This window comes from Rattus norvegicus, chromosome 1 (genome assembly GCF_036323735.1).
Source record: "Rattus norvegicus strain BN/NHsdMcwi chromosome 1, GRCr8, whole genome shotgun sequence".
Taxonomy (NCBI): Eukaryota; Metazoa; Chordata; class Mammalia; order Rodentia; family Muridae; genus Rattus; species Rattus norvegicus.
The window spans coordinates 162,814,953-162,842,828 of record NC_086019.1 but is presented as its reverse complement, the minus strand read 5'-3'; the positions used below and the strand labels follow the sequence as shown (position 1 = coordinate 162,842,828).

The 27,876-nt window shown below is 44.9% G+C and overlaps 1 protein-coding gene across 4 annotated transcripts in view; it reads left to right on the top strand.

Annotated features, from left to right (window-relative positions):
• Uvrag (UV radiation resistance associated) overlaps positions 1-27,876 on the top strand; it is a 257,835-nt gene that overhangs the window by 11,520 nt on the left and 218,439 nt on the right. For all 4 annotated transcript variants that reach the window (NM_001401542.1, XM_039113238.2, NM_001107536.1 and 1 more), the window contains exons 2-3: positions 14,315-14,432; positions 25,755-25,789. In NM_001401542.1, coding sequence (NP_001388471.1) covers positions 14,315-14,432; positions 25,755-25,789 — 153 coding nt within the window. The remainder of the gene's footprint in view (positions 1-14,314; positions 14,433-25,754; positions 25,790-27,876) is intronic.

Genomic DNA, 27,876 nt, shown 5'->3' with positions numbered 1-27,876 from the left:
TTTGTTTTGTTTTGTTTTGTTTCTTTTTGAGATGGGTCTCATTTTTCAGCCCAGGCTGACCTGGAACTTACTTTGTAGTTTAGAGTGACCTCAAATTCCTGTCAGCCCTCATGTGTCAATCACCTGAGTGCAGGGATAACAGCTTTTGCCACTGTTCCCAGGTGTTACACTTTATTGCTGAACTGATTATAAGTCTGAGATCTAGTTGAGGGACCCCCTCTGTCCTACTGACTCATCCTCTCATAGTCCGTAGTTTGCTTGACTTTTTGGTTCAGTTCTGCAGCTGTCTACCTGGAGTTAGTTTTAGTCCTGGAAGTTGAAGGTTGATTCTTACAAAACTTCTGCTTCAGACTGCTGCTGCAGGTCTTGGGCTGCCTATACTTACAGCTGTGAGCAGGAAGCTCCCATCCCCTTCGCCCAGGGTTCAGTTATTTGCTGCAGTAGCCCCAGCTTACTTACCATTATGGCACACAGCACAAGAACTCCAATGGTAAGGTGTGGGGAAGGGTCTGGGCTTGTGTGACCCTCCCAGTGGCTCTGTGTGTTCAGCTCAGAGTCTCCTGTGTCCATTATTCAGGGTTCACAGTAATTCTGTTTCTGAGGCATGCTTGAGTAAACATAGTCCTTGATGTCTCCTCCGGCCTCCAGTCCTTCTCCCAGTTGCAGGTCAGGGCTGCGGGTAGGAAGGTCTTGCTCTCTAACCATGCCTTGTCCTTTTGTGCGGGAGCTCTCTGCGGCTTGTATTCCTATTTAGTTAGTTGATTGTGTGTCCTTTGCAGCTCTCTGCAGCTCATATCCAATGTAGCTAGCTGATCACATGTCCTTTACAGAACATCGCTTGTATTAGCTTTCTGTTACAATGAAAAAAGAAGAAAAAACAATCAGTTATGAAAAGGTTTGGCTTTGGAGAGTTGGAGTTAGGAGGTGTCAATCCATGATCTCATTGCTTTGCCCTTATGGCGAAGTAGCCTGGGCTCTGAGCACAGCAGCACAAAGCTGCCCTCCTGTCTGGGGACCCCAACATCCCTTCAAAGGCCCACGCTCTGAAGACTCCCACTGGGTCTCAGCTCTAAAGTTTGTCAAGCATCCCAGCAGGGCTATGCCAAGGTCCAAGCCATTGACACACAGGTCTTTGGGATGTTCTAGGCCTGGTATCTGGTTCCCTTCAGTTCTGGGTCCAGCTGCCACTCAGGTTTAGTCAGTTTATAAACAACACAATGTCAAGGCTAGGGATGTGGCTCAGTGGTAAAGCTCTTTCCTAGCTTGCATGAAGCCAGTGGGTTCAGTCCCAGGAGAGAGAGGGAAGGAAGAGCGAAGGAGGGAAGGAAGGGGAGAGAGACAGACCAAACAACCCAAAACATCTCCTGTTGTTCAGCAGGTGGTGCACTGCTATGATCACAGTACTTGGAGCTTTTCAATTCCCCTTTGCAGTAATGGTATTCAGAGATGTTGCTAGCAAATCACAAGTAGTTAGGAGATAATAAAATGTTCTGGTTTATTACGATATGGCATGTAAGGTGAAGATGAGAGCATTTGTGGCTGCTCAGAGGGTCTGGGATTGTAGATAGCACTGGAGGGTTGAGGCCCCGCATGTGTTTAGTGAAATTTGATTAGAATGAGAGGAACAAGAGGACCTCGATACATAAAGGAGCATGGGTTAAGTTTCTAAGAAAGGATGCGACAGGAGAAAGGAGAAGTAGAGTTTTGCCTTTGAAATGCCAAGTTCTGGCTTACGGTAGTCTCTGCCTGGGATCAGCATGTTCGTGCTAAATGTGTCTTAGTGCCTTGAGCCTTCTGCAGGAGTTGTCTAGAGCTTGACAGTAGGACTTGAACTTTTGATTTCAGAATCAGAAGTTGATTTACAGGCAGGAGAAGGAAACTGCTTTTTCTACTGTGACAGTAGCTGTGGGGCAGTGAATGAAAGACGTCAGAGGAAGAGCCATATGCCTGCGATGCTAGGAGGACAGTGGGTAGACCTGGCTGGCTGGTTATAAGGGGGTAGAACACGTGAAACCTGAAAGGCCAAGAGGCCTTAAGGTTTTGAGGCAGGGTGTCTCGGGGGCAAACTTGGTGCACCCATCTAGGGATCAGGCCCACTAACAGTGAAGTGAGTAGTCCCTTTGCTTTGATCCAGGCTTTCTCATTAAAAATAAGTCTGGATGCTGTAAATCTCTGCTTCCATAGAAAATATGCCTTTGGAGTACCTGGCGACAGTTAAAATCAGGGTTCTGCTTGAGTAGGTCAGTGCTGTGGGAGGACCCGAGGTTCTTCGTGTTGAACACATTCCCTGGTAGTGCAGGGTCCCCAGGCTTAGATGACCTTCAGAGGCCTCTCAGCTCCGCAGTTCTAGAATTTTGGTCATTGACTGTTTTCATATCTGAAGTCTGTTTTCCTTCTCCTTTCTCATCTGTGTGAAGGTAGATGAATGCTAGTCTGTCTCTTCCTTTAGCCCCAGGTCAGTTTACCTTTCTCACTGACAGCCACGCCCCCTCGCTGGATCTATCAGTTCATTTTCAAAACGTTGTTCACTGTTTTTGCAGAACTTTCACAGCGGTTGCTTTATTCTCCAACAAGTCACATAGGAACAGGGATGGAAATGTCTACATTCTGTGGGAAGGGTCGCAGCCAGGGGCTTGCTCACTAGTGAGGATAGAGCATCCCTGAAGTTCAGGGCTACTGTAGCTAGAGCTCCTTTAACTGTGTCACTCTCTTCTGAGGGGATGGCTGCTGCATATGTCTGCATTTAAAGATTTACTGCAAGGGGGCTGGAGAGATGACCCAGCAGTTAAGAGCACTGGCTACTCTTCTGGAGGACCTGGGTTCAGTTCCCAGCCCCCAAAGGGCAGCTCACAACTTTCTGTAACTCCAAGATCTAACACCCTCACACAGATACACGTGCAGGCAAAACACAAATGCATATAAAATAAAATAAAAAAAAGATTTATTGCCCCCCCCCCTTTTTTTTCCAAGACAAGGTTTCTCTGTTCAGCCTGGCCGTCTACTCTATCTGTATACTAGTCTGGCCTCCAACTCACAGAGATCCACCTGCCTTAGCCTCCCCAGTGCTGGGATTAAAGGCGAGTGCCACTACCACCCGAATTTGTCTTTTTTTTTTTTAATGTAAACTTATTTTTCATTTAAAAGTAGGGAATATATTCCTATGCTTTCTCATGTAAAATGTGTATAGTATAAGATTTTGTGTAATGCATAAGGATACAGTGTGTAGTCCATCCCCCTCCTGGGGCAAGTAGTGTTATCGTTTGTACTATGGCCTCTCCAGGAATTACATCATTGTCTTCTTTTCTATCTTTGAAGTGCATATGACAACACAGGCACCATACAAACCACTGAGAGACTAACAGTGTCTTGACTCCTGTCAACACCACATTATTTATTCGTCATGGCCATGCAGTATTCTTCACTATAGGATTCATAACTTAACTTGTGGTGGATATGTTTGAAGTTCTTTGCAGTTTTTCTCTGATACCAGCCATACTTTATTCTATTTGTGTTGGTTAGCTTTGTGTTACTGTAGCATACTGTAACATACAAAGAGTAGGGAAATGTTCTGCATCACAGATTTTGAGATCTCAGTCTGGTCAGGGAGCTTTCAGTCCTGTGGTGATGCTGCAGATCATGGCAGGGAACACTTCCTGTAGGAAAGAGCCACTCACCTGGAGACCCAAAAGAGGAAGGGCTTGCCCTGGGGGTTCCTCTGCCTTCTAAAAGCGGCACTCAAGGGAATAAGTCTGTAGACCTTGAGCCTGGACTGTATGGTGAGTTCAAGACCAGTGTAAGACATTGTCTGCTCCCAACCACTGCAAAAGAAGATTCGAAATCAGTGTATCATATTGCATATCTGCAAGTCTATTTTTAGAAGTGGGATTGTGTGTTGAAGGATGTGTGCATTTGTTGTCTAGATGTCGCTATTTGCCGTATGTGTAGGCTTTTGCCAGTTGCATGGCTGTTGGCCAAGTGTCTGCCTTGCCAGTGTTTTGCCTGTGAATGGTATTAGCCCCTTTGACCTGCGCCAGCTCTCTGAAGCTTCACTGCATTCACTGTGTGCATGAGGTCTTTCTACATTTAAGTACTCTTGTATTTCCTCTGTGAGTTACTTGTTTACATTCTTTTCCATTTATCGGAATTTTCTTGGGAATTTCTAGGAATACCTCTGTGTCAGTGAAGTTGCTTTTGTTGTGTTAATTTATTTTCTTCAGCTTCTCTTTTCCTTTGACTTTGCACTTGGCTGTTTCACTACATAAAGTTGCTTTTTTTTTTTTTTTTTTTTTTTTTTGGTACTTTTTGAGACAGGGTCTCAACTCTGTAGCCTAGGCTAGCCTTGAACTCAATGTGTATCCCAGGTTGGCCTCTAACTCATGGTAATCCTCCTGTTTCAACCCTCTTAAGTGTTGGGATGATAGGTGTGAGCTGCCATGTTCTGTTATCATGTATAATTTTAAAGTGTTAAACATTTTTCTCCTTTTTTGAACTTCTTAAATTTTATTTACTAGCTTGTGTGTGTGTGTGTGTGCACGCACGCGTGTGTGCGCGCACATGTGTGTGTGCAGATGTGAGCATGCCACAGCACACTAGTGGCAGTTATTAGACTACTTTGGAGTGTTGGTCCCCCACCCCCACCCCCCAGGTCTGAAGGGTGGAACTCAGTTTGTCAGGCTTGTGTGACAAGCAATTTTGCACACTGAATATTTCTTTGGGCTTTAAAATATTTTTTTTTTATTATTAACTTGAGTATTTCTTATATACATTTCGAGTGTTATTCCCTTTCCCGGTTTCCGGGCAAACATCCCCCTCCCCCCTCCCCTTCCTTATGGGTGTTCCCCTCCCAACCCTCCCCCCATTGCCGCCCTCCCCCCATAGACTAGTTCACTGGGGGTTCAGTCTTAGCAGGACCCAGGGCTTCCCCTTCCACTGGTGCTCTTACTAGGATATTCATTGCTACCTATGAGGTCAGAGTCCAGGGTCAGTCCATGTATAGTCTTTAGGTAGTGGCTTAGTCCCTGGAAGCTCTGGTTGCTTGGCATTGTTGTACTTTTGGGGTCTCGAGCCCCTTCAAGCTCTTCCAGTTCTTTCTCTGATTCCTTCAATAGGGGACCTATTCTCAGTTCAGTGGTTTGCTGCTGGCATTCGCCTCTGTATTTGCTGTATTCTGGCTGTGTTTTAAAATATTTTTTTATGTAGTACCTTATTTTTCTTTTATTGCATCTGAATTTTGTTTCATCCTTAGATCTTTGTATCTTTGTTCTTTGAATAGGTCTTAGGCTTTCTATTGCTGTAAAGAGACAGACACTATGACCACAGTAGCATATTTAATTGGGGTTAGGTTATAGTTCAGAGGTTCAGACCATTTTCATCATGGTGGGAACCATGGCAGCATGGAGGCAGACGTGGTGCTGGAGAGGGACCTGAGAGTTCTGCCTCCTGATCTGAAGGCAGCAGAAGGAGACTGTGCTACACTAGGCCTACCTTGAGCATAGGAGACCCCAAGCCTGCTCCTCAGTTCCTCCTCACACACTTCCTCCAACAAGGCCACACCTTCTAATACCTCCCCATGGGCCATTCCCATTCAGAGCACCACATTCCATTCCCTGGCTCCCCGTGGGCTTATAGCCATAACATAATGCAGAAATGCATCCAGTCCAACTTCAAAAGTCCTCATGGTCTATAACAGTTTCAAACCTGTTTAAATGTCCAAAGTTCAAAGTCTGTTATGAGATTCATGCAATCTCTTAACTGTAATTCTCTGTAAATTTAAACAACAAAAACCAGATCATTTATTTTCAACATATAATGGCACTGGATATGCCATTACCATTCCAAAATGTAGGGAAGGGAGGAAATAGGGGACCAAAGCAAGACTGAAAACCAGCTGGGCAAACTCCAAACTCTGCATCTCCATGTCTGATGTCAAAGCAGTCTTCAGATTTCCAACTCCTTCCAGCTTTGTTGACTGCAAGACACTTCTTTCTCTTGGGCTGGTTCCACTCCTTGTTAGCAGCTCCCCTTGACAAGTATCCCACTATTCCAGCATCTTTAACGTTTTGGGGTCTCCGAGGCAATCCAGGCTTTACCTTCACAGCTTCTCACAATGACTTCTCTGGGCTTCCATGCAGGGACACCTGGGACGTATGCCTGCCCGCCCGCCCGCCCGCCCTCCCTCCTTCCTTCCTTCCTTCCTTCCTTCCTTTCTTTTTTCTTTCCTTCTTTCTTTTCTTTTCTTTCTTTCTTTTTTAAAGATTTATTTATTTATTTTATGTATGTGAGTACACTGTAGCTGTCCTCAGACACACCAGAAGAGGGCATCAGATCTCATTACAGATGGTTGTGAGCCACCATGTGGTTGCTGGGAATTGAACTCAGGACCTCTGGAAGAGCAGTCAGTGCTCTTAACCTCTAAGCCATCCCTCCAGCCCCCAGAAGCTTTCTTTAGTTGCGGAAAAAGATTCTATAACTTTCTTCTCCCTATAATATTCTTCTACCCTTGACTCTAAAGGCACAGCCACGTGGCTGAAGCTGCCAAACTAAACCAAAACAAAGTACAGTATATTGATATCACAGTTAATAATAATGTACCAGAAATTAATTTTTTATAATTTTTATGTTTATTTATTTATGTGTATGAGTGTTCTTTGGCTGTGTGTACCATATGTATGTCTGGTGGATCCTCTGGAACTGGAGTTATGGATGGTTATGAACAATTATCTGGGTGCTGGGAACCAAGTCCTCAGCAAGAACAACAAATGCTTTTAACTGCTAAGCCATCTCTTTAGCCCCTGAGAAATTCTGTTTTTATTTTTGTTTTTGAGATGGAGTCTTGCTCCATCCTGACTCCATCCTGACTGGTCTGGAATTCACAGATCAGCCTGCCTCTGTGATTAAAGGTGTAGACCACCATGCTTGCTCTACCCTCACCAGAAATTCTTATCCTATCTAATGGAGCATTTAAATATTTCCATAAAGTATGTCTGCCACCACTGCCTGGCATGAATGCTTTGTTTGCCTTTGCTTTTTCAAGACAGGATTTCTCTGTGTAGCCCTGGCTGTCCTGAATTTCTCTCTGTAGACCAGGCTAGACTCAAACACACAGAGATTCACCTACCTCTGCCTCTTTAGCCCTGAGTTTAAAGGTATGCACTACCACGCCTGGCTAATGCTGGACAGTTTTTTGTCAGCATGACACAAGCTAGACTCATCTGGGAATGAAAATACCATTATCAGATTGGTCTGTAGGCAACTCTGGGATATTTTCTTGATTAATAACTGATGTGGGAGGGTCTATTGTCTCAGACCATGGCAACTCTTACAGAGGAAAACATTTAATTGGGGGCTGGCTTACAGTTCAAAGGCTTAATTAGTCCATTATCATCATGGTGGGAAACATGGCGGCATGCAGGCAGACATAGTATTGGAGAAGTAGCTGAGAGTTCTACATCCAGGTCCAAAGGCAGCAGCAACCCAACCCCGACCGGCTTAGTGGTAGAGCGTTTGCCTAGCAAGCGCAAGGCCCTGGGTTCGGTCCCCAGCTCCGAAAAAAAGAACCAAAGGCAGCAGCAAGAGTGACACTGGGCCTGACTTGAACATCTCAAATCCCAAAGCCTTTCCCTCAGTGACACACTTCCTCTGACAAGGCCACACCTTCCAATAGTGCCTCTCCCTGAGCCTATGGGGGACATTTTCATTCAAACCTCCACACCTCTTGTGGATGGTGCAGTAATAGAAAAATACTTCCTGTACTAATGGTTTATGTCCCGGATGAAAGACACACACACCACCGTGTATTTTTACATACATCTTACAGCACAATAGCCGGGCAACTGCCTACCGTCCATGCTGTTAGGATCCACTTTCCTACTGATAACTCCGAGTTACTGCTTTCTAATTTCTATGTTCCATCTGGGCTGCTCTTAACTCCAATTGTCCGGCCACCATGTTTTTACAGCTTGGCTATCCCATCACATCTCTCCTCCCTTCTGCACATTCTTCCTCTTCTGTGGGAACTCTGCTTCTCTTCCTCTCCTGGAGGTCCCAGGCCCAGGAAACCTAAACCTCTCCTATGTGTCTTCTCCCCAGCTATTGACAGCTGGCATCTTTATTTACCAATCAGAATTAACTGGGGGCAGGGTCCCTCCCTGTCTTTCAGGAAGACTCTCTAGTCTTTGGGGGAAACAGTGTGTGTATGTGGGTGGAATCAAAATTAACATTATAATACAGGCAGCTTTAGGCCAACTCACTACATTGTGCCCCCTCTAGGAAGTTCTGGGAGATATGTATGCAAACTGAGCAAGCCTTGGGGAGCAAGCTAGTAAGCGGCTGTTCTTCCGTGCTCTCTGGTTCAGTGCTTGCCTTCATGTTCTTGCTTAGTCCTGCTATGACTTAACTTCAGTGAAGGACGGTGGTGGAAGTGTAGGTTCCCAGGTTGCTTTTGTTTATCCTAGCAACAGAAAGCAAGTGCAGGACGGCTGCTGTGTATGAGTGTGAGTGCTTGCGAATGGCTACTCTATTGCTCTAATATTTTACTGATTAGTTCTCATTTCTCTAGAAATTGTCTTTAATTGTTTTCTTTTTTAAAAATAATTTTCTTTATTCTCAAACATTGAATTTGTCACCCTGTTAAAGTTAAAGTCTTTAGACTTTCAGTCCTTATTAGTAGTATTTTAGAATTTTTTTTGTTTTGGAAATTTCCATATAATTAATATGTGTGTGTGGTGTGTGTGTGTGTGTGTGTGTGTGTGTGTGTGTGTGTATGTGTGTATTTAAATAAAGTTGTTACAGCTGTGTGCCATCATGCCTGCCTGCTTAGCTTAGGCTGGTCTTCCTTGCTTGCTTGTTCCTTCCAAGCGTTCTGAGAGAAGTCCTTGCTGTCCTAGAACTTGCTGTTGCATATGCTGTCCTCCAACTCGGCTCTCCTCCTCATGAGGGCTGGGACTCTGGGGTTATAAGTGTGAGTGTTGTACTTGGGTTCACGTTTCCATTCCTTAGTAGGATTACAAATTGAAATGAGGGAGCACCCTGCTCTATTCCCCACAGTGCCTAAGCCCTGTGTGTGCAGGAAGTGTCAGTGAGAGAGAAGAGCCCGAGCTAGAGATGGGGAGAGAGGTGGCCTGTTCCTCAGAGCCAGGCGGAGGGCAGACAGAAGGACAGGTCTGAGCCAAGGCTGAAGGTGAACAGGGCAGAGGTAAGAGAGCAAAGAAATGCCAGACGTCAGAGGTCTGCTTTGTCTTTGCTATGGAGAAGCCTGTTTCATAATTTAGTAGTGCTCAGAAAATGACTTCATTAAATTAATTCTTGGCTGATTGGAGTTGAAGAGCAGAGTTAATATTCAAGGTTTCAGGTGGGAAGCTGTATAACTTGTGTCAGAGAAAGCTCTTAGTTACAAGCGAGAACTGTCAAGTGTTTCTTGGGAGAGAGTGTTGTTGGGTTAAGTCTGTGACACTGACTCTTGGCATCATTTGCTTAGGGCCAGGGGGCCCAAGCCCTCATTGTGAAAGCATTCATTTCTCAGAACTTTCCCGGGGAGTCTTTCTGGTGGGATCAGAAGGTGGGCATGGGAGTGGGAGGTGTGGAGGGGAAACGGAGGTGTGTGTGGCAGGGTGCTGCAGTACTGCCGGGGCTTCTCTGTTTGAAAAGTCTAACTTGATAGCAAGCTTAAGTCCCCGGTTCAGTGACTGAGTATTTTTTGGGAAAACAAAATTTTCTTTGAAGTTTCATTTTCTTGTTCTCCATAAAGCTAAAACAAAATAACAGGAATCTGAATTTACCTGAAATAACCTGAGTCTTAGCTCCTTACCTGCCAGTGAACATGGTCCTAGATGGAGAATAAATGGGTGAACTAAAAAGGAGTGAATCGAGGGGAGCAGGGTAAGGCCAGAGACAGCAGGCATCCAGGACCAGTGTGAGGACGGTCCTGATTCAGATGCTCTGAAACATCTTACCACATCTGCACCAGCAGCCGGCACACCAGCAGCAGCAGGTTTCTCTAATAACCAGTAAGCTAAACATAGCATTTAAAGGGTCATAAGCAAACTCAGAAGAAAATTCAGAGGGGCTGGAAAGCTTGTCAGTATTCACTCCGTGACCCTTTCGTGTCTGCACGACCCTAATCTCTGTTATCCAGGGAATATAATTAGATTTCTTTCTACGAAGAGTTAATATTTTCCCTCCTTGGAATTTCATACCCATACTTAGTGACTTTTTAAAAATGATATGTGTTCTGTTGTGTGACTGTATTACTATTTAAGAGTGTTTATAAAGTTTTTGCTTTTTTAATAGTACTGGAACATGTCAGTAATTGCTAAGTTGTCCTTGCTCCAGGTGAACAGTCATATTTTCTCCAATTTTGGTTTCCTTACTTATGTCAGAGGCCAGAATAGCTTTAGTCAGTTAGAGCTCATTAGTTACCCGTATCTGTGTAATAAGAGCAACAACAAAAAATCAGTGGCATAAAACGTTGATTTTGCTCCTAAATCTGCACTTTGGCCCAGGCTTTGTAGAAATAACTTGAGTCCAATGGTTGTCATGGCCACCGGTCTGGCTGTTATCTGAGATCAGCTGTGAAGAACCCAGGACGGTCCCTCCATGTAGCTGCTTGTCCTCTGCTATATGATCTCAGGACTCCCAAGAAGAGTATCCGATAGGATGGGGGGAGCTATGGTGTAACTGTTTATGATTTTCAGCCATCATAATCACTTAGAATTCTTTGGGCTGTAGTGACAGACCTGCCACATGTGATGGGGCTGGGAGCATACAGCACACTTTTTCATTGTGTAGCAGCATCACTCTGCACTCAAGAGAACATGGCCACGGGATGCATCAGGGGTGCGTGGTGGCAGGGGTGCGTGGTGGCAGGGGTGCGTGGTGGCAGGGGTGCGTGGTGGCAGGGGTGCGTGGCAGAGGCTGTTCATCTCATGACAGACAGGAAGCTGAGAGAACTAGAGCTGAGACAGTGACAAGATACCTCTAAGGAAGTGACCTAGTGGCCTATTTCTACGCTTTACCTTCTAAAGTTCTCAGAATCACTTAGAGTATGACACTAACTGGGGACCAAGTCCTCTTTGGGGACACTTCATATCCAAATCATAGCAGGAGCCATCAAAGTTGTCTGTGGGGTAGTTTTGTTTGGTGGAGACTTGTGAGTGATCACATTTAAGACCCGTATAGTACTTTTGTTTTTTATACAAGAACACATGAAGTGGGGTGGTGGATGAAAATGGTCATCTTTTGGTCCTCAGCCTCCCTCTAGGGATGAGGCACAGGAGAAGGAGGCCTCTGTTCTTATGGGCACTGTTATGTCAGGTGCATGCCTGCAGGGGAAGATGGCAGGTGGATGGACAGAGACCCAGAGGGTATGCCACCACTGACAGCTGCTTTCTGTTTCCGTTAGTCTCGGTGTGACTTGGCTGACTGTGCAGAGGTTCCAAGTTATTACGTAGCGGAGATGAGTATATTTAGAAACATTTATTTGAGCTGGGCTTAGTGTCTTGTGACTGTGGGTTTAGAACTTGAGAGGCAGGAAGATCTAAGCCCAGGATATGGAGACCCACCTGTTTAATATAAAGAGACCTTGGCTCAAAACCAGATCACCAGAACAAATCAAACCAAATCAAATTATTTCTTTATACTTTGCTACTAAGTATGCGGTGGAATTAACAGCAACGACAACAACAACAACCACTGTCTTTCTGTCTGTCTGCAGTAGTGGAGATGTAATCCAGACTTTGAGTTGGGTGGATGTGTTAGGCAGGTAAGTATGTGCTCTACTCCTGAGCCCTGGATAAATCAGTTAGCAGTTACTATAGTAAGTCCTTTCCAAAGCTGTGGTCTTTGGCTGATTTATAGGAATAGACCGCCACTTTCCATTGTAATTACCACTGTTGCTATGCTGCATCCGAGGCAAGTGTGTTAGCAGGATTGAATCCTGGCCTTGACTCTGCTGTCCCCCCTTTATTCTCCAGTTGCGTTGTAGTGGAGGGTGGCAGCCAGCCAGCATCTCTGGTCCTGCACCCTTCCCGGCTTCAGGGCTAGTGCAGTAGCTGGAGTGATCCCCTCCAGCCCCAGGCATTTATTTACTTATTTTAGTGCTGGGAATGAAACCAAGGATCTTACGCATACTGGGCTATTACCCTGCCACTGAGCTACTGCCCAGCCCTCTGGATTGGTCCTTGAAGAGGTCAGCTTGCAGAAGCTTCAAAACCAAGGGTGGGTGTTTTCCATTGGCATTCATGCAGCCAATGAAATGGGATTGTTGTCTGTGGATGATTCTTGTCAGTGTAAACAAGTAGTTTACTGCATCTGCTAAGGCTCCTGTGTAGAAGTCAGAGACAACCTCAGAGAGTCGCTTCTCTCTTTACGGTGCAGGTTCCCAGTACTTAATTCAGATTGTCCGCCTTGGTGGCAAGTGCCTTTACCACTGAGCCATCTCACCACCTCCCAGTTAGAAGTTTTCAATGAAGGAGTTAATGAAACAGGTAGCAGGAAGTAGCTACAGTCTAGGGTGTGAAAGGAAAACACATTGTTAATAAGCCTGAGCCCTTGAGAGGTTCGTAAACATATCTGGAGCTTTTCATAGTTAAGGATTGGGGAAGCCTACTAGACAATGGCCTTTTTTCTCAAGGAATTGTAATCTGTACACAGGGAGAAAGCTTGGGTTGGCGTGTGCATGGACAAAAGATGTAGGCCCTGTTGGCTGCCTGCCTGCATAGCTGAACGTGGGTATTCCCAGCTGTCAGCTGGAAAGAAGGGTAGGAAGGGTATTCAACAGTGAGCCCTAGGTGCTTATTAAAATTTATTTTATTATTTTGAGTGTGTGTGTGTGTGTGTGTGTGTGAGAGAGAGAGAGAGAGAGAGAGAGAGAGAGAGACAGAGACAGAGACAGAGACAGAGAGACAGAGAGAGACAGAGAAAGAGAGATGTGTGTGTGTGTGTGTGAGAGAGAGACAGAGACAGAAAGAGACAGAAAGAGAGGTGTGTGTGTGTGTGTGTGTGTGTGTGTGTGAGAGAGAGAGAGAGAGAGAGAGAGAGAGAGAGAGAGAAAGAGAGATGTGTGTGGAGGTGTGTGGGTGTGGGTGTGTGTGTCCAGGCCAGAGACCAGCTTTGTGGAATTGATTCTCTCCTCCCTGCCTTTGTGTGACTAGGGGCTGAACTCAGGTTGTCAGGCTTGTTCATCAAGCATTTTATCCACTGGGCCATCTTGCTGGCCTCCACTGTCCCAAGAGGATTCGCTTTGAGGGTGAACACAGCGCTAGTGTTACTTTCTTTTCCTTTGAGAAACTGTCCTGAGATGTAACCCTGGCTGGCCTAGAACCTGAGAGTAGAAGATTGGCCTTGGGCATGCGGCGATCCTGTCTTGACTCTTGTCTCCTAAGGGCTGGGGTTGTAGGTGTTTGCCACCGTGCCTGGTTCTGCCACTGTTGTCTCTGCTATGGCATGATTGGGCTAGCTCTTCAGCCTCTCTTCTGTGTTTTTGCTGAAGCTCTACTTTGGAGCTTTTGTGTTTCTAAGGCAGTGATTCCACATAACTCAAGTATCCTGGTTAGTGACACTGAAGGAACTTAGCCTTGATTAGCAGATGGAGGCTGGCTGGAGTAAACGAGTTACTACTTTTTAGATTTTTTTTTTTTCTGTCTATGTCCTCTTGTAGTTGTACAAAAGATCTGGCATCTAGGTTGAACCAGCAACAGGGCATATATGTATCCTAACTATCTGAAGCCTTTTGGGGGAGGGGAATCAACTTTCTGTTTAGTTTATGTCCTGGGGATACACATCCTCTTTTGTAGGTGTTTTTCACTTACATAATATTTCAGGGGCTGAGAAGATGAATTAGTTGGTACAATGCTTGCCACATGAGCATGAGGTCCTGACTGGGTTCCCAGCAACCTTGCAAAAAGCTAGGTGTGGTGGCCTGTCCCTGTGGGAGTGTGCTTCAACTGTCTCATCTTTGGGAAGATGGAGACAGGCAGATCCCTGGAATAAGATGAAGAAGTGGTTGAGGAAGACACTCAACATTGAGCTCCACTGCATACACCCACACATGCACACACAGACATGTACATACATAGAACAGAGGTATCTCCTATCTGTTTCCATTCCATGTCTGTAACTGCTCTTTGAGTGAGATGAGGAAAGTGTACTTCTTGTGTGGCGGAGAGCGTGCCGAGGCACAAATAGGAGACTGGGTTGTGTCATGGGCTCAACAAGAAGTGGCTGGGACAACCTGTCAGGTTCCAGTTTTTTGAAATACTGCTTTCAAAACATAGAGGAATAAAACCTGAATGCCTGTTTACCTGTGATTATGCTTTAGCGGCGTCTGCGTCATCTCCGGAACATTGCTGCTCGGAACATTGTTAACAGAAATGGCCATCAGCTTCTGGATACCTACTTCACTCTTCATTTGTGTGATAACGAGAAGATCTGTAAAGGTAAGGGACCTGGAGCCTCGGGTAAGTCACGTTTGTACGCTTGAAACCAGAGCAGCTTGCAGTGTCTTCTACTGCTTACTAGACAGCTCAGACGTGCTTTCTGAGAACATCTCAAGAGCTGTATGCTGGAGACATGGAGGGCGGGTAGTGTTCTAGGGTATAGCCTTTCTTTGGTAAGTTTGTCCCCCTTTTATCAAGGTTACTGTTACTATTCCAGTTGCTAAGTAAGTTTGTTTCCCCTTAATGAATGGTCCAGTTACTATTCCAGTCCCTGGCATTTAAAACAAATGATGGGAGTTCAGTATCTTATGCCAGTTTTATATTTCTTTAACATATTTCCCTTTGTGGTGACCAAGGTTATGAAAACAAGTTTGTATCTTCCTATACTTAGATTTATGTATATAGGGTCATTTTCAGAAGAATGGCCTGGTTTCTTCCAGGTCACTTTTGTTTTATTAGATTTATTAATTTTATTTTACATTTGACCTGAATGTATGTACATATGTGTGCTTGGTGCCCTTGGAGGTCAGAAGAGGGTATCAGATCTCTTGGAAGATGTTACAGATGCTTGTAAACCACCATGTGGGTGCTGGGGGTTGAAATTTTGTTCTCTGCAAGAACAACAAGTGCTCTTCACCACTGAGCCATCTCTCCAGCCTCCAATTTAGACTTATATATTACATTGTGGATTCTTCTAGAAGTGGCAGTTTAAAAGGAGATCAACTATTTGATTCAAGATCACAGTCATCTTTGGGACACACATTGAGAAGCAAGAAGACCAGGGTTCAGCGTTGTTCCTGCCATTGGCTTGGGATTAAAAAAACAGAAAGACAGTTGCTCTGTCTCAAAGTTTTTTGGAGATTAAATGAAAAGAAGAAATAAAAAGGAAAGGGCATGGCAGCTCCTAGGCATGGTGCAGGAGAAGGTTTATTGTAGATAAAAGGGAGAGAACAGCCAGAGACAGGGATATCTGGGAGAGTCCAGAGTGGAGGTTACCCTGAGCAGGGACCATATGAGGAGAAGGAGGGGAGAGAGGAGAGCCAGACCAAGAGGCCTGGAGAGTAAAGGGTAGACGAAAAACGGTGAGGTTATCAAAATGGTTGGAATAAATAGGGCAGACCAGCTGGAGAAGTTTAGAGTAGGGCGTGGGGTATGCCAGCCAGGAGGGCTGTAATAGGCTGAGGGGTGCAGGGCTGAGGGGTGCAGGGCTGAGGGGTGCAGGGCTGAGGGTGCAGGGCTGAGGGGTGCAGAGATGAGGGATGCAGGGCTGAGGGGTGCAGGGCTGAGGGGTGCAGGGCTGAGGGATGCAGGGCTGAGGGATGCAGGGCTGAGGGGTGCAGGGCTGAGGGATGCAGGGAGAACCTGGCAGGCAGCATCCATTTTGATATATTAAGTAGGTACCTTGGCAGTGTGTCTCTGGTTTGAGACAGTGATAATCATGTCCTATAGAGTAGGTGAGATGGGTTTTTTGGAGGATCAACAGAGGAAAAAATGTGATAATGCTTGGTAAAATGCCTTTATTAGACTATTCATGCAAGCGAAAGGCAGGGAATACCATAATAAGGGTAGTGAACGCTTATTTTGAAAAAAGATTTGGACAACAAAGGATTGCTTCTTGATAACAAGGAGACAGACTTGGCCATAGGAGAGTGATGCTTTATAAAAGTACAAGGGGACTATGTGTTAGGATGAGGTGTTTAATTTTAGTTGGACAGGTTAATTAGGTGAGCCAAAGGGGCTTTTGATTGCTGGACTTCAATACTTTGATAGCTAGACCTTAGTAGTCAGCGTCAGGAGGAAGAAGTGGCCAAATAAGGAAATAGACTCTGAGGGCTAGCTTTAGGAATGCAATCTACTCTACACTTTGTCTCTGTATTTCCTCCTGTGAGTATTTTGTTCTCTCTTCTAAGGACTAAAGCATCCACACTTTGGTCTTCTTCTTGAGCTTCATGTGGTCTGTGGATTGTATCTTGGGTAATCCTAGCTTTTGGGCTAATATCCACTTCTCAGTGAGTTGCGTACCATGTGTGTGCTTTTGTGACTGGGTTACCTCACTCAGGATGATATTTTCTAGTTCCATCCATTTGCCTGTGAATTTTGTGAAGTCATTGCTTTTGATAACTGAGTAGTACTCCATTGTGTAAATTAACTACATTTTCTGTATCCATTCCTCTGTTGAAGGGCATCTAGGTTCTTTCCAGCTTCTGGTTATTATAAATAAGGCTGCTATGAACATAGTGGAGCATGTGTCCTTGTTATATTTTGGAGCATCTTTTGGGTATATGCCCAGGAGTGGTATAGCTGGGTCTTTAGGTAGTACTATGCCCAATTTTCTGAGACTGATTTCCAGAGTGGTTGTACCAGCTTACAATTCCACCAGCAATGGAGGAGTGTTCATCTTTCTCCACATCCTCACCAGCATCTGTTGTCACCTGAGTTTTTGATCTTAGCCATTCTGATGTGAGGTGGAATCTCAGGGTTGTTTTGATTTGCATTTCCCTTATGACTAAAGATGTTGAACATTTCTTTAGGTGTTTCTCAGCCATTCGGCATTCCTCAGCTGTGAATTCTTTGTTTAGCTCTGAACCCCATTTTTTAATAGGGTTATTTGATTCTCTGGAGTCTAACTTCTTGAGTTCCTTGTATATATTGGATATCAGCTCTCTATCGGATGTAGGATTGGTAAAGATCTTTTCCCAATCTGTGGTTGCCGTTTTGTCCTGTTGACAATGTCCTTTGCCTTACAGAAGCTTTTGCAATTTTATGAGGTCCAATTTGTCAATTCTTGATCTTAGAGCATGTGCCATTGGTGTTCTGTATAGGAAAGTTTCCCCTGTGCCAATGTGTTTGAAGCTTTTCCCTACTTTCTCTTCTATTAGTTTCAGTGTATTGAGTAGAGACTGAGGGAAAGGTCATTCAGAGACAGCCCGACACGGGGATCCATCACATATACTGTCATCAAACGCAGACAGTATTGTGGATGTCAAGAAGTGCATGCTGACAGCAGGCTGATACAGCTGTCTCCTGAGACAAATACAGAGGCAGGTGCTCTTAGCCAACCATTGAACTGAGAATGGGGTCCCTAATGGAGGAGTTAGAGAAAGGACTGAAGTAGCTGAAGTGGTTTGCAATACCATAGGAAGAACAACAATGTCAACCAACCAGATCCCCCAGAGCTCCGAGAGACCAAACCACTAACCAAAGAGTACACATGGAGGGACCCATGGCTCCAGCCACATATGTAGCAGAGGATGGCCTTATTGGGCATCAATGAGAAGAGAGGCCCTTGGCCTTGTGAAGGCTCAATGCCCCCATGTAGGGGAATACCAGGGTGGGGAGATGGAAGGCAGTAGGTAGGTGGGTGGGGGAACACTCTCATAGAGGCAGGGGGAGGGGAGAAGAGATAGGGCCCCCCCCAGGAAGAAAACCCCCCCCCCCCCCCCACCCCCCCCACCCCCCCCCCCCCCCCCCCCCCCCCCATTCTGATGTTATAGTATTTACCCCCCCCCCCCCCCCCCCACCCCCCCCCCCCCCCCCCCCCCACATAGTGGTTCTCCCCCCCCCCCCCCCCCTCAGCCCCCCCCCCCCCCCCCCCCCCCCCCCCCCCCCCCCCCCCCCCCCCCCCCCCCCCCCCCCCCCCCCCCCCCCCCCCCCCCCCCCCCCCACCCCCCCCCCCCCCCCCCCGGATGTAGGATTGGTAAAGATCTTTTCCCAATCTGTGGTTGCCGTTTTGTCCTGTTGACAATGTCCTTTGCCTTACAGAAGCTTTTGCAATTTTATGAGGTCCAATTTGTCAATTCTTGATCTTAGAGCATGTGCCATTGGTGTTCTGTATAGGAAAGTTTCCCCTGTGCCAATGTGTTTGAAGCTTTTCCCTACTTTCTCTTCTATTAGTTTCAGTGTATTGAGTAGAGACTGAGGGAAAGGTCATTCAGAGACAGCCCGACACGGGGATCCATCACATATACTGTCATCAAACGCAGACAGTATTGTGGATGTCAAGAAGTGCATGCTGACAGCAGGCTGATACAGCTGTCTCCTGAGACAAATACAGAGGCAGGTGCTCTTAGCCAACCATTGAACTGAGAATGGGGTCCCTAATGGAGGAGTTAGAGAAAGGACTGAAGTAGCTGAAGTGGTTTGCAATACCATAGGAAGAACAACAATGTCAACCAACCAGATCCCCCAGAGCTCCGAGAGACCAAACCACTAACCAAAGAGTACACATGGAGGGACCCATGGCTCCAGCCACATATGTAGCAGAGGATGGCCTTATTGGGCATCAATGAGAAGAGAGGCCCTTGGCCTTGTGAAGGCTCAATGCCCCCATGTAGGGGAATACCAGGGTGGGGAGATGGAAGGCAGTAGGTAGGTGGGTGGGGGAACACTCTCATAGAGGCAGGGGGAGGGGAGAAGAGATAGGGGAATTCCAGAGGGGAAATCAGGAAGAAAACATTTGAAATGTAAGTAAAGAAAATATCCAATAAAGAAAAGAAAATAAATAGATTTGTCTTATGTTATAGTATTTACTTTCGGAGATGCCCTGTAAGGATTCCCTTCTCCAGGGTGTCACAGCATAGTGGTTCTGCACCCTGGCTCCTGGGTCAGTGTATACCACCACCTGAGACAGAAACGTATTGTCTCAGAACTGTAAAGACAAAGTTTGATAACATTGGCTATGTTTTAAAATACATTAATGGACAATTATGAATAAAAGGATGATTTTACTAGGAAAAAAGAAGAAATGCAATCTGATGGTTTTCTGCAAGGCAGATGGGGTGGGAGAAGGGAAAGGCCTGCCAGAGCCTTGCTCACTTTGCTCAAGCTGGCTGGAATCCTTTTACTTAGTGTCTTCAGGGAGTTTGGAAAATGGTGGCCATTGTTATTGGAATTGCAGTGTTAATTAGACTGGTTTCTAAAAAGAGAAGCCACGGGACTGGCTAGTGACTGTGATGTAAAGATGGAAACTGAATGACTCTCTTTGCTCTTTTGTCTCTGGCTTCAATTTCTTTCCCTCTTCTGGCAGGCTTAGAGCTCACTGCCTTCTCCTGGCTGGCGGGAACTCACTGCCGCCTCCTGCCTCCCTAAGAGCTGGGATTAAAGGCCTGTGCTACCACACCTGACCTGGTGATTGCAGCCTTTTGAAAATCCTTAGATTTCTTGAGGTTATCAATGAGAAGACCATTAATGCATGTAGGGGATGGCAGTGGCAGGGCATGCCCACAGCTGGTCACTTCCTCAGAAACCACTTAGGAGCGTGTTCCTGGTGCTTTGGTTAATTCATCAATACAATGAGATGGCTGGTGACTTTCAGTTGTAAACGAAATGTCTTTTGTGCTTTTGTAACTCATCACAGGAGCTAGGGGAGTCTATCTTGTAATCCTGGTTAATGTTACCTCATCTGGTCATAGCAGTCATCAGTATGTCATGGTCCTTCTATGATCTTTGGTGCAGAATAGACACGAAGGCTGATTGGCTCTCCTTCCTAAACCTCTTTGCTATCTACTCCATCTCTCGGTTTTACAAGACTTTTTTTTTTTTTTTTTTAAGATTATTAGAAATGCTGGCTTCTCAGTTATTCTTTTATTTCATCCGAATTCATAGTAGATCCCAAGAAGATAAGGGGATTTTTTTTTTAACATCTTTTTAGTTTTCATAGGAGATTTAAATCAACCAAATAGTGTTGACACATGTTTGGAACAAAGCCTGTGTCAATGAATGGAGACTCTTTAAATCTGTAGTTTTATTTCTGAATCAGGGTCTCGCCCTGTAGCACAGGCTGGTCTAGACCTTACTGTGTAGGCCAGTCTTGCCTCAAACTCCTTGTAGTCCTTTTCTCCCAAGTGTTTGAATCACCGTACCCAGCTAGGGGGGTTATTTAATTTTTAAAAGGTTTATGTCTTAAAGTTGTGCATGCGTGTGTGTCTGGGGAATGTGTGACCAGGCAGTGCCGTTGTTTCAGAAGCAAGAAGAAGATGTGGGATCTCCTGGAGTTGGAGTTAGTGGACGCTGTGAGTAGTCTGACTGCTGCTGGAAGCTGCAAGAGCAGTGTGTACCTGTAGCTGCTGAGCCATCTCTCCACACTCTCCCTCTGGTTTGATTTAGCCATAGTTATTTTCTCTCCTGGGAAGCACTCAGGGCCTGTCCTCTACCAGCTAGCACGAATCCATCAGGGGCAGAGCTGTGATTGCTCTCACCCAGATGGTCTTTCCTCTGAGGTCATGTCCTCTATCCAGTAGCCTGCTCTGTGTCCCCTTTGGAGTCAGTAGGTGACTTAAACTTGGTATGTTCACGACTGAGTCTGATATATCAGCCTTAGGCATTCCTGTCAGATAATGACTACTCCATTTCCAGGGCTAAAATTCAGGGGTCATTCTGGATTGTCTTCTCTTTCCTAGTTCCCACATCCAGCCTTTAGCAAATACTTTCCTGGTGACTTCTTTGTACCTCTGTGCCACTGTCCTACCTTGCATGGATGGCAGAAGGGCCCCCTGACAGACTGTCCACGCATGACCTCCCTCCCAGCCGGTCTTCAACCCAGACTCCTTGCAAATGAAAGATCATGCTATCTGTCTCTAAAAATGCTCCTGTGCTTTCTTAGCTCATTCCAAATAAGGCCATGATCCTTATGTCCTGTGCCACTGCTCAGAGCTTCCTGCTGCTCTTCAGTGTTTTCTGGTAGTGAATATAGAAACGATCCCCTGAAGGCCTGGTTCTTCTGCTTTCTCTGCTCCAGCCACACCGTGTCTTGACTGTCTCCTTTTCTTCCATGTAACTAATGACCTGCACTTTCGCCTGAACACCTTCCTCCCGGTACTGGGCTGACAAGCAAGTCCTTCCACATTCCCTCTGGCCTTTTCTCCACATGCTTCTCAGAGCTGCTCTCCCTCAGAGCCACTCTAATTGTTGCTTTTTTTTTTTTTTTTTTTGATTCTTCCCCCAAATTATTTAGGCTTACCCAGGATTGGTATGTTGAGTTAATGTCTCTTCCTTCCTGTAGAAGTGAGCTCCACAGAAACAAGACATTTTTACATCACTTGTGACCAGAGGATGCTGGGTGCATCTTCTCTCTCCTCCCCTTCCCTTCATTTATTTTTAGCTTAATTTTTTGGGTAGGTAATGTGGTCTGTGCTTCAAAATATAACTGGAGGTTTGCATTGAAGCCACCTTTCATCTGTGTCCCAGCAAGCTGTTTCCCTTCCTGCCCTGGGAACTGCTGTTATCTCTGTTTCCTGTTTGTCTTTCCTGAATTATTTACAGAAACAGAAGAAAGATAAGATGTTCTTCCTCCATTCCCAGCAGTTCCCTCACACAGATGCCATGTGTTCACAGATACTGTGTGCTTGGCTGTTTTCACTTAGTATGCCTTAGAGGATGTCTCTGATGAGCATTGACCAGCTGCTCTTTAGTGCCTTTAGTTGGCCCTGCAGTGGACTTTTAGGTTCAGTCACTTGTTGCATTGACTAATTTTTACTCGTGCACTGATTTGTGTGAGTCAGCCCTTAGGGTAAGTTCTAGGGAGTGGAACTTACTGAGAAGGTATGTTCTGTTTTGGTAGGTTTTGCAACATTGTATTGGTTGGGGATTGTTTTTTGTCTTTTCCCCTACAGCCTTATCAGTAGACCATTGAGTCCTTGTCAATCAGATAAGTGAAAATAGTTTGCCATTTAGGTTAAGCTTATACTTCTCCTATTGTGAGTGAGGTTGAGGCACTTCATAAACATTCACTGAATAAAGGAGTGTGGCATGACAGCCAGTGTGGGCCATTGGCACTGCACTCTGCAGGCTTCATTGTTGATCCTTTAGGCGTGAGCATGACTGTCTGGTCTTTAGGCATGGGCATGGCTGTCTAAAAAAGCTCTTGTATGTAGTGGTCTGAGTGGACGTAAGGCTCTGATAGGACCCTTTGAGGAGCTACTTGGCATATGACTTTAGTCAAGTGGAAAGAATGAAAATGAGCAGAAGTTTATTAATAAACATTGTGGCTCATAAGGTGTTTTTAACCTAGTATTTAATTTGCCCTTTATAACTGCCCTGTTATTATCTCCTGGGTGCTGTTTTGCTCAGGAAGGTAACGAGCTAATGATTGACTGTTGACGATTGCATAAGTCATTAATTTTACACAAGAGACTGAGGGCTGAATGTGTTTTATTTTATTCTTAAAATTCTGTATTCATTTTCTTCAAGCCCTGTTGCTGTTCTGCTGTTTTAGACATAACAGGATGGTGTCATAGGTCAGGCTTAGTGTGTTGGCTGGATCACACTCTGATCTCTTCATAGGGACTGTGATGGCCCTTGTGTTGGGCTCCATCCTTTTGGTCAGCCTGACTAGTTTGGAGCACTAATGGACCTGGCAAATTGCCTAGTTTGGTTTATCTACAGAGTCAGCCACTCAACATTTTAGAAGAAATAACCCTGTTCCTTTCTTAGCAGTGGAAAGCTGTGCTGTGAGATCTGTCTAATTTAGGTACTTTACAGGGAAACTAAATAACTCTTTTTTTTTCCTAAAAGAATTTAAATATGTCTTTGCTGTCTTCTCACTGATTTTATTTTTATATTTTAATTTGTGCTTTACTACCGGTCGTCATGCTCCCAGCCTAGTTTTTCACCACCTTTAAGCAATACATTCTTGTATAAAGTAAAACAGAATGAGTGTAGTTAAATAATAAACAAACAAATAAACAAGTAAATAATGTATTAACTAGAAAGTAAAAGACACCTTATTATTAAAATATAAAGTCTTAGGGCTAGGGATATAGCTCAGTTGGTAGAATGTTGGCATTGTATACATAGGCCCTGGGTTTGGTCCAAGACCACAAACAGTGACAATAGGAACAAAACCAAACAAAACAAAGACATAGGAATACCCCTTTAAAATCTTACTTTAGATTACACACACACACACACACACACACACACACACACACACACACACTCAGGATCATGTGATAAGTGGCTGCAGTGTTTGATGAAATGTAAGTAGAGTTGTAGGGTGCTGGGGAACGAGCACTTCCTTAAATGAAGGGACTTCATAGTTTATTTAGAGAGCGACTTGTCTGTCATAACTATCGTGTAACCCGTTTGCTCCTAGGTCTCACAGTTTTGTTTCTAATGGTTTCTTCTCAAGAGCCACACAGTTTAGGTTATATATTTGAAAGATGCTAAAATTCATAGCATCTTCAGGATGTTCCCTTTTAAAATCATAGAATTTTCTTTTCTGATTTCATACTGTTGGAATTTATACCCGGGACACATTTCACATGCCAAAGTGGAGCTGGTCTCTGGGGTGCCCCAGCATCCCTCAGTTCTTACCTGTTACAGGGCATGGCTGGCATACCCTGCTCTCTATGTGGGGCTGGGCTTCCCCTCCACCAGAAGCTCTTTCCCTTATAAATCAGACATTTTGGTCTCCCTGTAGTGCACACACACTCTCTTTCTCTTCTTCCTCCCTTTGTCTCCCTGGCCTTGTTCCTTGGGACCAGTGAACCCACCAAAGAGTGACTTCCCAATAAACCTGCCTTTATATACTTTAAGGCTTGAATTGTCTCATTTAATCACTGGAGATAACTTACTACAAACAGTTATTCATGTTTAAAAAAAGTCACCATTCAGCTACAGAATGTGAGCAGCCTAAAGCTGTAACTTAAGATAAAAATTGTTAGTTTAATTAGAAAAGTTGGATCCTGCTGTAAATCCTCTGGCACAACCTGTTCTTGCACTTACTCTATTGTGAGTAGTTCTCAAGACATACAATAAAAGTGACCTTTTGTTTGGAGGAGGATAAAGTAACGCAGGTGGCCTGTCTGAGGAAATGCCTCAGCAACAGAGCTGCTGGAAGAGCTTCACTCTTCTATCCCTCGAAACCCCCCAAAAGGTAGACATCAGTGGGCTCCCTGGGCATGTCATTGTTCATTCATAAAAACAAAATTGGTTGAGTGTCTACCCCTGTGCCAGGGACAGTTCTGAGGATATGGTAGTTGTAGGGTATGGGCCAACAGTAACAACCGGAATGTCCAGGCACACATTTCAACTAGTAGAAAAAGGCGCTTGTCCATGTATCAGGCCTCAGTCCATCTCAAGTACCAGTAGTGTGTGGATCACATGTGGGGAATACTGTCGTGTAGCAACAGGGGACTGCAGGAGTGCCCTAGGGTCTGCATTGTCAGTGGCATGGAGATAATTGGGTATGTATGTGACTGTTGGGAATGTCTGTCAGAACCATAGCATACTTTTATTTTTGGGTTTGTAATGTTTTCTACTATATATGAAGTTTTATGGAATCCTGAAACATTTTTAAATATTGATTTATTTAATGTATATGAGTGTTCTGTTTTCACACACACCAGAAGAGCGAATCAAATGGTTGTAAGCCACTGTGTAGATGCTGGGAATTGAACTCAGGACCTCTTGAATAGTAGTCAGTGCTTGTAACTACTGAGCTATCTCTCCAGCCCCAGAATCATGGGGCTTACAGAAGAACTTCAATTATCCAAGTTTTCCCAGTTGAGAAAGGGCCTGACGAAGTTGAAGGGATGGAATGTTAGCAACAAGCACAAGTAAAGCTTGTGTCATATGGTTTCTAAATCAATATTCATTCTACACTCCTATGAGGGAATGTTCTAGAGGTGCCTGAAGAATAGAGAGAATCAGTCATCGAGACTGGAAATGGGGGACTTGGGAGATGGCTCACAGGTTAAAATACTTGCGGTGTAGATGAGAACTGGAGTTTGAATTTCCAGGACTCACCTGGATGCTGGGTGAGTGTGTCAGTCCACCAGTAATGTAGGCCCAGGAGGGAGAGATGGGCTCCCCAGAGCAAGGTGGCTGGCCACACTAGCTGAGTCAAGAAGCTTTAGGCTTCACTGAGATATCCTGCCTTAAAGAAAATAGGGAAAGACTCCTGACCTCAACCTCAGCCCCCTGGAAGACCACACACATGTGTGTGCATGCTCACTACCTCAGCCCCCTGCAGGATCACAGACGCGTGTGCACACTCACTGTGTACAGATGAAAAGAAAGAAATGAGCGGAAATGGGAAAAGAAGAAAGCTTGAGTTTTTAAAGGCTTAAATTAGAATGTGCTGCAGAAGGAGACAGGTAGTAATTGTAAAATTAAATATGGACAATTTGTCATCTGCCTCACTGATGTTTTCCTCCCTTAAGACACTTTTACTTAGTTGTGGTTTTGTACTTGTTCTTATTGGTAAAGATGACAGGCACTAGTTCATTGTAGATGCCTCACTAGAACGTCAAAGCTTTACAGCGCTTAGCTAATGAGCTTATTGTCTTCATATTACTTACTGTTCTTTTTCTTCTTTTCCAGAATTTTATAGGAGTGAAGTGATTAAGAATTCCTTGGTAAGTTTGTGTCCTGACAGGTACATGTGACAGCGTATATCCCTGTTTCATAAGATGTGGGTGGTTGGAATTGAAGCCCGGTTCGTGGGTTGTGGTACATGCACAGGTCTGCGCAGTTGTTCAGTCGTTACTGATTTTGTTGTTGTTGTAAACTTTAAATTTGCATTATTTTCATTTATAAAGAGCTTGACTATTTTTTATTCCTATTTATTTGGACAACATTTATAAGAGTAGTTTGTACTGGCCTTTGTATACTGGACTTTTTTCTGGGTGATAACAGCTCAGCTAGCTAGCCATGATTAGCTGAGCATGGGTACATGCCTGTAATCCCAGGGTTTGAGAAGAGAGAGGCAGGAGGATTTGAGTTTTAAAGGCAGCCTGTCACCAAAAACGAGAGAACAAAACAAAAGAACTACCAAGCATCCCATTTTGTCTCCTTCTGGAAAGGGTTCTTCTGGGGTTGTGTGTGTGTGAGGATGCACAGTGGGTTCTTCTGGGGTTGTGTGTGTGTGAAGATGCACAGTGGGGCTGCTGATCATTTCACCCATTTCTGAGTTTCCTGTGAGTGAAGTGATACAGTAAGTATCTGGTGGCTGATACCCATGTGCCAGCTTGCTTGTCAGGCCCAGTTGGCCCCGTGTGCTGTGTTTGACTTGTTTGTGTGTATTGTACCGTGTGAATATAACAGGCAATCATTTTTCCCCTGATGGTGAGCGTATTTGGCTTCTGGTTTGAGCCAGCGTGCGTGCACTGTGCTGCTGTAAGTACTGAGCTGGGTGTCTGTTGGAGCAGGCATGCGTTTCTCTGGTCTGTAGGTGTTCAGTCCTGTAGATAGGCACCTGATAGATAGGCCAGGGCTTCTGGCTGGTTTCACACCATTACCGTTTTGTTTCTGCTCACTGCATTTCTGAGAGTTCTCATTATGTTATTCTGAACACTGGATTTTTAAAAATTTTAAATGTTGTTGGAAATCAGATACAGGATTTATTTGCTTTTGCAATTGAGACAGATATTCTAAACTTAGATATCTAGTGCCAGCAGTATGATTAACTGAAAAGAGTTGGTAACAGTTATAGCTGTTTTTAGGGTGTGCTTGTAGGGGCAGGGCTTCCAGAAGACTGCCGCCTGGTGGTTAAATACTTGAGAATTTTAGTGATTTCTCCCTCACACCTCCCTATTTCTTCTCATCCTCTCTCCCTCTCCCTTGCCTTCCTCCCTCCTTTCTCTCTTTCCTCATCCCTCCCTCCCAAAAGAAACCAAATAAAAATTGAGGTGGGTGGGAGGGATAGGGATGGGGGAGGGGAAGGACATGTGTCTTCAAGTTGTATGTCAGAGTCACATTTCTTTTCATATTTCTTTAGTTAATGGTGATAATTCTGCTTCGTTTGCCTTTGGCTTCAGCTGGACATACCCTCCCCCCAAGTTATTATTTCTGCTGTTACTGGGTTTTGTAGAGATGTATCCTTACTATGATTGACAGGCCACTAGAGCGACTAAAATGATTAGAAAGTAATAGTGGGAGAGGCGAGCCAGAGTCCGCAACATTGATTTGATACACAGAGCTAACTGTTGGTGTTGGAGATTCTCCTCACCAGTTTCTTTAGAGTAGAGTTGTAGTTGCGACTTGGTTAGGTGTGTTCTGTATGTTATTTTCCACTGATGACAGTTTTTAAAGGTAAGGTGTAGTCTTGTTTCATAGTGAGGCCAGGGGATTTGCTGATGGCGGCACACAGCTTGTGACAAATAAAACTGAAGTTCTGAGACTAACCACGGGCTCCCCTTACACACACTCCTTCAGCTGATCTCACCTAGAGGTCAGTGAACCTTGCTATTGCATAAACAAAGCCCAGAGCAGATTTGTCTAGAGAACACACGAGATACAGCGCACCAGAAGGGTCAATGGGATCGTGACTGAGCGGTTTCCCGGCAGAGGTGGGAAGCTGGGCTGAGCAGCTTGTCTTTGTGAGTTACTGGCCTGAGGTTCTCTAGTCTCCTGTGCTCAGGGGAACTGTGGCTGAATACATTAACATTTGTGCTGCCTCCATGTTGCTCATGCCAAGACTGACCCTGGGGTAAATAAACTGTAT